General features: G+C 46.2%; 1 protein-coding gene across 1 annotated transcript; it reads right to left on the reverse strand.

The window, feature by feature from the left end:
- Positions 1-305: 305 nt before the first annotated feature.
- angptl2b (angiopoietin-like 2b) lies at positions 306-10,494 on the reverse strand. The gene is made up of 5 exons (XM_037483554.2): positions 10,020-10,494; positions 4,669-5,572; positions 2,513-2,706; positions 1,460-1,730; positions 306-1,335 (listed from the first exon to the last, which is right to left on the reverse strand). The coding sequence occupies exons 2-5, from the start codon at positions 5,546-5,548 to the stop codon at positions 1,136-1,138; spliced, it is 1,545 nt and encodes a 514-aa protein (XP_037339451.1). The 5' UTR covers positions 5,549-5,572; positions 10,020-10,494; the 3' UTR covers positions 306-1,135.
- Positions 10,495-13,127: the final 2,633 nt, after the last annotated feature.

The following is a 13,127-nucleotide window of genomic DNA, read 5'->3' on the forward strand; positions in this document are numbered from 1 at the left end:
ACCCGCATGCTATGGGCTAATATTAATTCATTAATTAATAAAATGCATGGATCTCAATAGTCTGTCTCTTCTCGTGAGAAATACCTGATGGTACGACAAACTTAACGTCACCACAGGGTGCTCAACATATTTAGAAAATTGAAAATCAAACCCTGATGTTTAGAAGTATCCATAAGGCTGGCATAACATATCTTAAGTCATAAGTCAAATTATTATGAACATGAATTAGATTGTATGAAGGGTTATGACTGCTACACCAAGAATTGGTTTTATACCAACAGACGCCAAAAAAAGAGACAGAAACACAAGCTGTACATATTTTATTGCAATGTAATAAGGTTTTAATACATTATATTACAAATATCTGCTATGTACAAACGCAATGTGTTGGATCTATAGACATCAACAAACGACTAAATTTATACAGTAAATACAGTGCTTGATCCATACAAGCAGATTGGTGGATACCTGGTGAAGACATTTCAAGATTATAAAACAAGTTTGAAAGTGAACCTCCTCAAATGTTGATGGAGTAGATTTTGGTTATTTGTATATGAGCAAACTGTTTAGCTTCAGGTATTGCTGTTACCAATTGGGTTTTCCTGTTAGAAAAGAAAATAGTACTGTTTTAATAGCATATTAAGGTGTTATTACCCTGTATTACACGTCAATAAATGTCACTGTTAAATTACATATTTTGTGTTTAGAATGAAATTAAAAGTCACCGGATATGATTCCTGTGTCAACCTCATTTGCAAAAGCATCTTTACATACATACTTAATATATATTGCAGGGCTTTCCTCTGATGTCCTATTAAGTTCTTATGGTTTTTCTCACTCGGGTCAAATGAGAACACTGTCAACCAAACGGGTTTTTCTTTGATCAAAGACAGTGTATTAAAAATAAAAAAAAACTCCTGAGCAATCGGAACACGTCTCTACTGGGTCATACACACGTAAACGGGACAAAAGGTACACACAACTGTATAACGGTACACAAAGTGCAGGAGGTGCTGGTATATCAGCCCGTCTCGATATTGCACTTTGTCCGACTTGGTGTCGTGCCCCTTACAGAAGGAGGTGGCAAAGTGGGGCTTTCATTCGAGACACGGTGCAGTTTGTGTTCCTTTGATGCTCAGTGGAAGGTGTTTGGGTTTGGACGGATCATCATGACCACTTTCTTTAGTGAATAGGCTCCTCCCCTGAACTCGGCCCAGTAGACTCCATCTTGGTAGCGGCTGCGGTAGTGTCCTCCTCGGTACCAAACTCCATTCAAATTTGAATGCGCACAAGAGTTGTACCACCAGCCTCCTTTTTGGTAGTGGGCACAATTGCCTAGAAATATCAAAAAAATAAAAATAAAAACAAATCAGGCTCCATGCTTGAACATATTAATCGTTTTAATCTGCCAGTTGGGGCCGTTTAACACATTCTAACAGTATCCTTTTTTTTTATTTACCTGTATATGCATCATGGTCTCTGTCCAGTGTTGTGAACTGTTTGCCATTATGCCAGGTGAGGGAGTCTCCAGCGTTGCCATGGTAACGGCCCACCCTCAGCTTGTAGAAGTCGATCTCAGGCTCCACTCTGAAGCTGGCATACTCTGCAAACACCTTCCTGCCGGACCAGTCCTCCAGCGTGACCAGTAACTTGTAGTTTCCCTGGTTGGTCAACCAGTAGATGTTCTCCAGACCAAGCCAGTACTCGCCATCAATATTGCCAAAACCTTGCTGTGAAGGTCAGCGATAAGAAAATCACAATCAGATCAGGAAATTATTGCCGCATGCTATCGTCTCTCAAATAAAGTTGTTTGTCGTCTAGTATAAGTATAAATGAAACCCCCGTGAGTCAAATTGGAAGCTAGCATTTTGGGTTTTCCACTATTATTTTGTTATTAAAATCCCAGCAGGAAAAGTATATGTAATAAGAAATCCAACATGCTGGATGCTGTCATACTGCTTTGTTCTGGCTCTGATGACATTGTAAGTTGGTTTGTGGTATTCCCTGCACGACGCATGCTTTGAATCACAGACCATCACGCAAATTGTACTCCTGTGGTTGAAAGGTTTTTGGAAAGTCTCGGATAGATCCCCATTGTTGCCTTTAGGAGAGTTTCAACCAGGTCACGTGTGATTGAGTTGCCAGCAAACAATTAACTGCCCCCTGAAGTTCTCCTGAATAACCCTCCAAATCCGTGATTATCTTGTACCTTGCGAGGCAAGATTCAGATAATAAGTTACATCGCAACCAACGAATGTGCGGCCAAGTACACACATTCCCATATTTCTATTTTACTGTGAACTAATTTCACAAAGAGCAACATGTCTTGCAGGAAGTAATAACTCACGTCGTTGGCAGTAACCGAGGCCGTTAATACATCAGACACTTGGAGAGCTCGACGGTTACCCATTCATTACCGGTCCACATCTGGTTAGCGACAAACCTACAAACCATCAGCCACCTGCTCTCCTCTAAACCATGAGGTCATTGATTTAGTGTGAGGTCGTTGCACCTTGTACGTCTCCCAGTTTCGGAAAAAGTTGACGGAGCCATCCACCCTCCTCTGAATCACAGTCCAGCCACCCGGGTCGTGTCTCTGGTCACACCACACCTGCATGAGGCGGTTGGCATTCTCTGGCTTCACCAGGTACATGCCGCTGGAAGTGTGGCCATCTTCCAGAGCCTGCAGACAATCCTTAAACGGCCCTAAAACGGAAAAAAATGACGGCAACGCGTTTGACTGCATGTCGAATCTCAGATAAAACAGTATCTCACAAGTGGAGAAATAGAAAAAGATAAAAAGCCACAGTGGCACACTGAGGGTTTATACCCTGTCACAGGGAATCCCGCTTTTCTCCGCTGAGGCTTTTATTCTGACAGTGGAATTGATTTTGGCCGCTCGTCTCACCAGGGAAATGGCTGCCGGCTGCACAGCCAAAAGAAACACTGACATGAGGGCAAAGGAATCCTGACTACGGAATGAACAAAAGCCTCGATCCTCGATGGGCCGCTTTACACTACTGCTATTTTATTTGATTTCACTTAGCTTTCTCTACCTCGTGATATAGGTGAAGTAGAGAAACACATCATTTTAGTCGAAGGCGTGCAAATTAAAGGCCATGTTTTGAAGCAAGGAGTTGTGGGACTTTATTGAATTATGCACAGCTTGTAAACCCTTGTCAGCCACTCAAAAAGTGTGCACTCGTTTTTTTTCCCCAATATGACAAAAGCTGTGTGATGCAACAGGGCAGTATCTGTACCACATGCATTCTCATCTACTGCGTCAGCCAAACTGGGATTCCTTCCGCAAGTGTTTTGGAAATGATGTCCAAGGTCAACACTGTTGAATTTTATGGTGCAAATCAATGAAACCTGTGTGCCATTAGGATTTTACCCCAAATTTCAAACCTAGTAGACTAAACTAATGGGACCACTGGCTCCCAGATTTCAATTGGCTGTGAAAGTGTTTAAGGTCTCAAGATTTCACACTGGTGTGGTTTGCCAACTGGCTCGGAGTACAAAGCTTTTTAAATAGAATGGAAACAAATGAAATGAGAATAGAGGGTCACGCAAAAGGGATAGAGGTAAGAGACGGGTTGAGTTTACAAAATAAGAAACAAGGAGGTACGCGTGAGAGGAAACAAAGCGCCTCATTCAGGATACGCTCCCGTTGGGGACACATAATAAGCCATAGGTTTGACCCTCAGTAACAAGGTTGTCCTTTTTTTCCCCCCCTTCTTTTTATCGCTGTGGATGATATCTGTCTCTCGGCTCGCTCTCTGCCATCCATTTACTCTCAGGAATGTCTGTTGAGCAGAGACAAGCCAGAGAGCTGCCCTGCCCTCCTCTGTTCTGCCTGATAAACTCTGCTGCTTTAGTGGAACATATGACCGATTCTCGCCTGGTGCAACTGGAACAAATGACATCACTGACGCTCGGTATCTCTTTCTCTACGTACTTTAGCCCCCCCGGTGCTAGTTGCATGCTATGAGCAGGAAATTACTTGCCCCCCCCTCCCCTTCAAACATTCTGTACAAAGGCTACCGTTCACAAGAAGCCGAGTGAAAACGCTTAGGCAGTAGCACAAAATGTCAATGGAAAAAGCTCCCACTGCTCACCCTGGGAATGGTTTGTTCCCTTTTCCACCATTTCAAAAAGTTTCCTAATGAAAGTCAAATGGGGAGCGGGAATGGCAACAGAGCGCTCACTGCAACTGATACCGTAAAACAAAACACGTCACATACAATTTTACAGCTTTATCACTCACTGCTCACACGTGTTCAACAGTCACATGGGCTTGGATCCAGAAATCAATTCAGCCTCACGCGTCTACTCTGCTAAAATGCTGTTTTTCTTTTTGTTTGTGGTAATTAGATGATGTGCATCCCAAAAGGCTGCAGACAACAGCATTTCTGTTCTCACTGAGAGCCCTTTGCCCCCCCCCCCCCCCCCCCCCCGGGAATGTGCAGGACGTATTTAAAACGGCTTTGATTTGAAAAATGGGTGCTTGGTACGGTGGCCTGTCATTAATGACTAAGGGGTTCACATCACTGCTCATTCAGACACACACTGCTTTGTTTGGGATGGCCCCTGAAACGCAATCAAAAATAGAACCCTGAAATTAAGCAGCGATATTTAAACGTAGACGTTAGAGTTTGCCAGACTCACCAGAGGGCTTGTCAGTGGTGGAGGGGCCGTGTGTGCCCGTGGGCATCGTGGGGAGGGGCAGAACGGATTTCTGGTCACTCTGGATCTCGTTGCTGATTGGCTTGGTGACTCGTGGAAGGACGGGCGGCTGGTAAGGCCTGTTGAGAGGCGGTGACGGCGGAGGCGGTTGAGACCTCGGCTGGGGCACCGGCACAGGGCGAGGTGGGGGGCGACTCTGGCACTGCTGCTCCAGCAGAGCGATGAGACTCGATTGGTTGGTGGCCAGAGAAGCCAAGTGCGTGTACTTGTGCTCGAGATCCTTGTATCGGCTGGTGAGCTGCTGCATCTCAGAGGTTTGGTTCAGGATCTTGTTCTCCATCTGAGCCAACTCCAGGGCATTGTCTCTCTTCCTGATGATCTCGTGGAGCAGCTGCATGTATAGCTGAGTGACTCTGGAGTTCATGTTTCGGCTCTCCTTCCTCAGAAGCTTGACCTCATTCACAATACCTCCGTCCACCTCCACCAGCTGCTGCAGGGTCTCGATCTGCCTCTTCTGTCTCTGCAGCTCCACATTCAGCAGCTCCAACTCCTGTTTGTTGACCCGATTCTCCAGCATGGCCTCCGGCTCCTTGGAGTTGACGCAGATGGCTCCGGTCACTTTTTGTTGCGGCACAATGAAAGTGTAGGAGCACTTGTCCTGCGGCTGGTCAGCTGGAGCACGCTTGGTCCTCGGAGCGTAGAGAAACTCTCTCTCCAAATCATCCTCGCTGCTCTGAAATTCTTGGGTCCTGTCCCCCCTGCCGCGGCTGCTGTCTGACGGACCCCCATGAGCCCGCTGGGCAGTACAGGCTAGTCCATAAACGAGAATGAGCAACAGCAGGACCATTGAAGGGGGCTCCATGTGTCCCAACCAAACCACCAAAGCCTGAAAAAAATGCAGAAATATAGAGAACATTGTCCATTATTGCCAAAAATAAGTCCTGAATGACTCACTTTTCTAGTTAGTAAGTAGAAGACTGTATGAGAACACCTATTCTGAGATGTTTTCCTTTCTGTTAGAATTGACAGCCCTGTTGGGCTGCACGTTCATTTTGAGACAAACATCAATGGGGTCCTTCACGGCGAGGCGGATTGACATGAAAAGAAGGCTGTACATCAGGTTACACTAGACTTATCCTACATCACCTACGCTAGCCGTCGTTCACAAAGGCCCTGGGCAAACACATCTATACTTAGTCCGGCCTGGATGTCATTACAGCTTTCAAAAGTATGGGCTTCTGAAAAAGATAAGATCTCAAAAGAAAAGCGCCAACTCGCCCCGCTGAACGCCACTGGTGCTGCTGTGACTTTCCACGGCAGGATAGGAATTATATTGATGTGTAATAATTAAGACTTGCATGGTTGCTACACTGCAAGTGTCACTAGCTACATGAGCAAACACTGCTGTATCGACGTGTTCCCCCTGTTTAAATCGTTTTTTCCGCTATCAAGCTCATGCAACACACACATGTTTGAAAGGTACTAATCACCTCACTGCCCAATAGGAAAAATATTTCTTGTCTAATGAAGTTCTGATCTCCTCAGTCAGTTTTATTGCTGTTAGGGGGGAGCGTGTTTAGCCTAGTTTGCTTTGCTGGCTGAGGTTCTCTTTGGGCGAGTGCCACTGCTTGTCCATGACACACACACACACACACACACACATAGGACCACTCCTATCTGCTCCCCTCTGCAGGCCTGGACATCTTTGCTTGTGGAAAATATGAGACAGTACCAGATGGTGCTATTCATGGAACTGTTTAAATATTAAATGTGTTTCATCAGTCCCGTCCACAGCCTTTACCAAAAGAGGTAAATACTGTAAGTCACGCTCAGACACCGTCAGGCAGTACATAACCCCTCTCTGTGCATAACCCTCCCCAGATTAAAGTCCCTCTTAAATGATGTGACCTCTATGACTACACCTTGTCGCACAAAAAACATACATTTTCTCGAAAGTTAATGAAAATAAGATAATCAGCCCTTAACCCCAGAATTGAATTTATAGAGATTTTAATGAGAAAAATAAGTGCAGGCCGTTTTCGTGGATGATTGTGGTGTTATTAGGGGAAGCCCCTGAGTACTGAGGAGAATGTAACTCCTGTGCAAGGATAACAAGGCCTTTAACTCCTGGGGAACCTTAATTGAAAGCTGCTGTATATTGGATTTACAGGTGGGTCCTCTGTAACACCTCCCACAGTGAGAAAGGGCCATGTCTTATCAAAAAGCCCATATTGGTTTGGCTTTGAAGATCAGCGTCAGGGTTGCCAGGTTTACGACTCCTCACTCATTTCGCTATAGCCTAACTTGGTGGGAAAGATAATCTGCCATCTAATAGTAAGCACAAACCTGGGAAGAGAGCGGGACTGTTTTTGTCTTGTTAATCCAGGCGTACTGCCAGCACATTAGGTAGGAGACATGGAGAAGAGAAATGCAGCGCTCTCCAAGAACATGACCCCTGGCACATTCAACCTTTTATCTGTCTAGAGTAGAATGTGAAAACATTTTTTCTTCCCGGGAAAAACTCCCACCTTATACTGCTCGGTATTCTTTTCTGATATTTGGGTTTACCTGGCGTGAAATGTATTCTCTGCTTCTTCCATGAATTTGGTTAAAACAGAAAAGCACCAGGTCCATAATTGTAATATGACTGCTATGAATAAAAAATAAAAAATCTCAAAGAAAACTAGTCTTTGCTTGGAATTTAGTTAGATTGAAACAGTTTTTTTGTCAGCACAGAGAGGGGTCTCTATTAGCACAGATGCTGCCCACTAAGCCTAGCAGTACGACGTCACCTTAGGCAAATGCTGATTGATTCAGTGCCATACGTATCTTTTTCCACCATGCAAAAGGAATACTTATCAACACTGCAATGACCGCAGAGTATTCAAGAACCTACAGAAATCAATACTAATAGCTCACAAGCAGACCCATACCATGATAAAAGAGCAGCCCAGAGCCTGTGGCTCGTAATGTGCTGAGTGACTGTACTCGGCCAGCGGCTCCTGTGGAGTCTCCCCCTGGACCATGAGCTCTGTCTCTGAGAAATGCAGAGTGATTTGCCCCCGCTGCGGAGGAGGAGTCCCATGGTAGACGTCGTTAGCCCCCGGGAATCTACTCCAGGCGTTACTACCCGTCAAAGCAGAGGGGGAAACGTTTGCAGCTTTGAAAGAAACGTGTGTGTTGTGTGCGAGTGAAGGCGGTATGTGTGTGTCCTTGTCTCCGAGGGCTTTGCCGATAATGCGTGTTTTCAAATAACAACACTTGGTGGGCTCGGTATCCCGGGGACCTGACAAGAGTCCCATCTGCCCTGACATAGACAACCTGTTATTAACCCGTCCCCCGTCCCCCCCCCACCCCAGTCTGCCAGAAGGAACAACAGAAAGCCTCCTCCTCTTCCTCCTCCTCCTCCTCCTTCGAGGCTTTTAACAGCCTCATTGTCCTCACATCAGTCCCTTTCGCAGGCTGCCGAGGAGCCGCGAATAGCTGCGGTGATTAACCGGTGTTGAGAAGTGTCACATATGTATACTATGCCCAGGCCCAAGCGCAGTGTGCAGAGAATAACCACTCTCATTGTGATTGGCGGCTCCTCTTGGGGGAAGGAGTGGGGGTGGTGGGTGGTACTTTCTTCAAGTCTGCTTCACACCAAAATGTTTTGGTTTTACTGTCTTCAGGTGGTTAAGTCTGTGTTTACACGACTCCTCCCTCTGGACTTTACTCTGTGTTAAATCAAGTGTGATAGGCCAGTGCAGCGGGTGGGTCAATGTGCCTCTGACCAGCGCTGTGCTCCGGGCTTTTTTTTGGGTCATGCTCAGCACTTATTAATTAAGAAGGTGGGCAGCCTTGCTCAGACTGGTTGATGTCTCTCACCCCAGCCCCTCTCATTTCAGCGTGAGCGCGGCATTCCTCGCATTCTTCGTCACCTCATTAGAGCGAGCCGCCATACACACACGGAGAGTCGGTGGCGGTGGCAGACGGCTGGACCCTCTGGACGCAGGACCACGACTCCCCTTGCCCCCTCCGTGCCTCCAAGACGCACTGACCCAATTCACTCACGGTGTCCTACTTTCTGTGCGAATGCCTCATAATCACATCATCATCATCATCATCGTCCACAACAGGAGATATCACAACACCACTACGCGGCACCTAATTTGTCAGTAGCCGAGAAAAGAGCGGACACTTCAGAGAGGGGGCGGCTTTGTGCAGCATTTTCAAATTAGCGCCAACTCCGCTGAGAGCTGGCAGCCTCCTGCAGGACACCCTATATGTGTTGGATCAGAGTCCAATTCAATCTGCTCACGGTAATCTGCACTATTGCATTACCTCAAGGGTGACCTCATTCTTTCCTCAAGCATGTAATGCTTGTTAGCGTTTTCAACATGTTGAGCCTCAACTACCTGCTCCGTACGATGGCATAGGTAATGTTTGTTTTAGTAGAGGTTGGATTTTATTTATTTTTTTCTTCTTCAAATTTGTGTTTTTGTGTGTGTCACATGCTGCTTTTGGGAGTAATTCCATACAGCCGATCCGAGTCAGACGGGGAGGGGGTCTCGGGAATTGTTTCGATAAGTTCCAGCGTTCTGCCTCAAAGCCCCCTTATCCAAACACTACCCTGGCAACAGAAACAAAGACGGGATTCAACCGCCTTGCTTCCATGTCCTCCTGAGCCCGGGGGAAACATCCTGAAGCGGCAGACGGCTTGGAGCACCGGTGGCGGGTCGTCCGTTTTGTCCTTTCTCTTTTTTGAATGAATGGTTTCATTTAGATCTGACAAGACGAGTCTCTGTTGGCACGTAACGCACAAGGCTCTCGCTGTATATCACCTCATACACACCCTCTTCCATGCCGGTGCCTTCATTTGACCCCTTTGGGCTCCTGTGTTTTGACAAGCTGAGTGTTTTATCAGCAGTGAAGAAACACTTAGCCCAGAGAGCCCACTCTCCAGCATCCCCCTGCGCTGAATTAACCCTTCCACACCAACACCATCAAAGTCACGTGTCCGGTTAGTCCTCAGCGAGGACAGTGACCCCACTGGTTCCCAACAGTGAGTCGGATAACAGGTGCTGCATGACGACTGCTGAATTCAACATCAAACAAAGTCATTGTGAAAAGTAAAAGCAACTTGAGGGTTATCAGTCAAAGTCTGGCTTCAGTCAATTTAAGTTCAAGTAATTGCTTCACCATTGCATTAGAAATTTCAATGAGCTTACTCAGAGCTTCTTTCGAGATAGCAAAAGTCATCATCTACTCTGAGAGATTACTTGTTGCAGAAATGAATTGAAGTTATCCTTAATATCATGCATCATGCACGTGAAAGGTTGGTCCATGCTTACGACACAGATGCTTGCAGGGTATCAATGAGGCTCCCTCAGATGCCTTTCCCTCCCGGCAGAGCTGATTGAAGTTCTTCCCGGTAGAAAGTCATCCCAAGTGAGAAAGCTGCAGCCCTGCGTCCTCCTCCTCCTCCTCCTCCTGCGTTCTGCCTGTATAGTTACTCTCTGTCACCTCCATCCATTCCAGCCGTGGGGGTGTTTCTAAAGCGTATTATTACAAGACAGCCGGGAACTCTTCAGCAAACCTTGAGAAGGTTGTTCCAAAAATCCGACGGAAAGAAGTTGGAGCCCTTTCAGGGGACAAGTGGTAACTTAAGTCGGATGGTGGAGATAGTTTCCTGGTGAGTGGTGAGAGTCCAGGGCAGCATGTGTTGCCTGTGGCCCGTTAGGAGAAGACTGTCACTTTTCTGTGGGCTGAATCCATCACTTCTGCCTCACAGCTCTAAGAGGCCGTCTCTCTCAACTGCACCTCTCTCTCCCCCCTCTCTCTCTCTCTCTCTCTCTCTCTCTCTCTCTCTTTCTCTCCCTCCATGGTGCTTTTAAATGATGAAAAAAATCCTCCCCCTACTCCCTTAAAAATGAAAGCAAAAGCCTTCTTTCTTCACCCCTCCTCCCCATGGCACAAAGGAGATACACAAGCCACACACACACACACACACACACACATCTCAAGTTTCAGACCCTCTGCCCCCTGGCCGCTGGCTCAACACCACCACTATTTGTGGCCCGGACTGCCCCGTTCCTCTGGTGTCGGGCGGCCACGTTGTTAAAGTGATGGGATCCTAATTGGCTGCGACTGAAAGCTTGTCCCGAGAGGAGCGGGAAGGGATAAGGGATTCCAGGTGTTCTGAACTAGACCAGGTTCGGGGTGAGCAACCGCTCTCCCCAGGTTTGTAGTCCGGAGTTGAGCTGTCTGCAACACGCCTGCGTCTTGAGGACAGAGCAACGGCGGTCAGCCACATCGTGCTGGGTGATAATTACGCAACGCTGTCTGAAGCAGGGCCGAGAAGAGGATATGAAACACGTTGTCGTGTCACCGTGTGGACGATCCTGCCAACGCTCTGTGAATTTCTCACGCACAAAGACTTGGCTTCGGAGGCCGCTGCCGTGATGCTTGTGTGTCGTCTTCCTGTTTTTGTCCAGCCAATAATGATGTCGTCGTGTTTCGTCGTTGTTATTCGAGATTATTAGTATTTCATAGTTTTTTTATTCAGTTCATATAGCAACTTCAGAGTAGCATTTTCCTAAGAACACAATTTCATCTTTTCTAGCAGCTACTAAAATGATTTATTAAGCCTTGAGATACTCACATGCTTTGTTGCTGATAAACTTCGCCCTTCTGTATGTTACACAAAGGACTATATTAATATTACAGTCATGCAGGATTTCCTTGTTTGGATCATGTGTGGTTAAACTTTTCATGGAGCCGGCCGTTGATGTCCTCCAGGGTCCATTCAGTTTCTCCCTAAATTGGATGGAAACTATGAAATGTTTCCAAAGCGTCTGAATGTTTCTCCTGATGACAGAGAATGTACAACTGGCTTTATGAGGCTAAGTTCCTGGCACGCGACACGCAACCGACAATAAGTGGACCAATTCATGTCATAACATCAAATATTAAGCCTAAAGGACGGCACAGTCAAACGTTTGACAAGCTAATCAACTTGAAAAGGTTGCTCTCATTGTCCGATGTTACAGTGCACAGGTTTAACTAAAAGGTTTGTACTCTTCTTCTTGTCTTTCCTCTCCTCAATGACCACTGCTCTCACTCAGCGACTGGGAAGCTGAGCTGCGTTTCATTGGTGAACGTTTGAGTGAATCACTGGACGTCATTCAAAATCAGTCATTAGTTCCCGTTTCCTTTCGAATTCCCGGCAGGTGGTGGAACAACGACTCATGAAATTCCAGGGGGAAAAATGTGGGGGGAAATGTTGGTCCCACAGAGAGATGGTAACCAATTAATGCCTTTTGAAGCCGCGAGCAGCACATGGGAGAGGATGGTGGGAAGTGGCTTCCCGTTGGAAGCGTTTCACACATGGAAGGGCGTGTCGAGAGAGTTCTCCTGGGAGCGTAATAGAATTTGTGACTACATTAATTAAAAACATAAACTTTAAGACTGGTTGTAACTTAATTATAGTAATTATTTTCCTACACTCTCATTGCTGTTATCCAGTAAATGAAAAACAGGCCAACTACTGAGGAATTTATATTTAGTGCGCCTATTTACTAGGGCCTATTTCCTAGGACCTTTTTGTGCTTTTGTGTGCGTTTGTGATTGTGACTGTGTGTCTTGTTCGTTGTGTGAGCGGGTTACGGCTCGAGGCCACCACAGTGAGCTGTGTTTGACACGGGCACGTACAGGGCCAGCATGTGTTCCTGTCTGCCAGTCGTGATGGATGGTCCTCTGGTGACCCGTATCGACCTTTTCAACCCGAGTACTGTGAAGTCACTTCAGTAAATTGTTGTTGTAATGTTTTTTTTTTTTTTTTAGCCAGGTTTAATCCATGTTATGAATCGGATGGTAATGCAACACATTTATCAAAGTGGAAATATTAAAATGTTCCTCCGTGATGTGGCGTGGAAAGAGTTTGCTTAATTATTCCATGGCCCTGGGGGACTCGCTGTGCCTGGTGGCTAGACCTACAGGGGCTGTTCTGTTGGGAGGAAAATTCAGAGTTTTATGATCTGAGTGGAAAGAAGGGAAATGGCTCGGGGCTTTGTCAAGTACACACCAACTGATGCAGAAACCACCAAATGAAACTAGTAAATATGGAACGTGTGAGAACAAGATTTCATCCAGACGTCATTAATCTGATGCTAAAAGCATGAGGAGCCTCTTAAGGCCTTGTATGACATCTACTCAGCATGGCTCATTCGGGGGCTTACAACAACAATGGCGAAGCTGCAACCAACATTGAGAGCGGGCAGCGATTGACAAACCCTTTTGTTCGTGTTCATTTCTATTTGGATGGAATTTAAAGATCAGGTAGCGCTAAAGCTTTTAGCGTGCGGTTTCCAGACATGTTTAACAAGAGAACCTTCTCTACATCATCTGGAAAGGATCCTAAGGAACCTACTCAGTGGGTAAAGGCCTGTGAACAGGTGTCG

The sequence above is a fragment of the Pungitius pungitius genome, chromosome 5 (genome assembly GCF_949316345.1).
Source record: "Pungitius pungitius chromosome 5, fPunPun2.1, whole genome shotgun sequence".
Classification (NCBI taxonomy): Eukaryota; Metazoa; Chordata; class Actinopteri; order Perciformes; family Gasterosteidae; genus Pungitius; species Pungitius pungitius.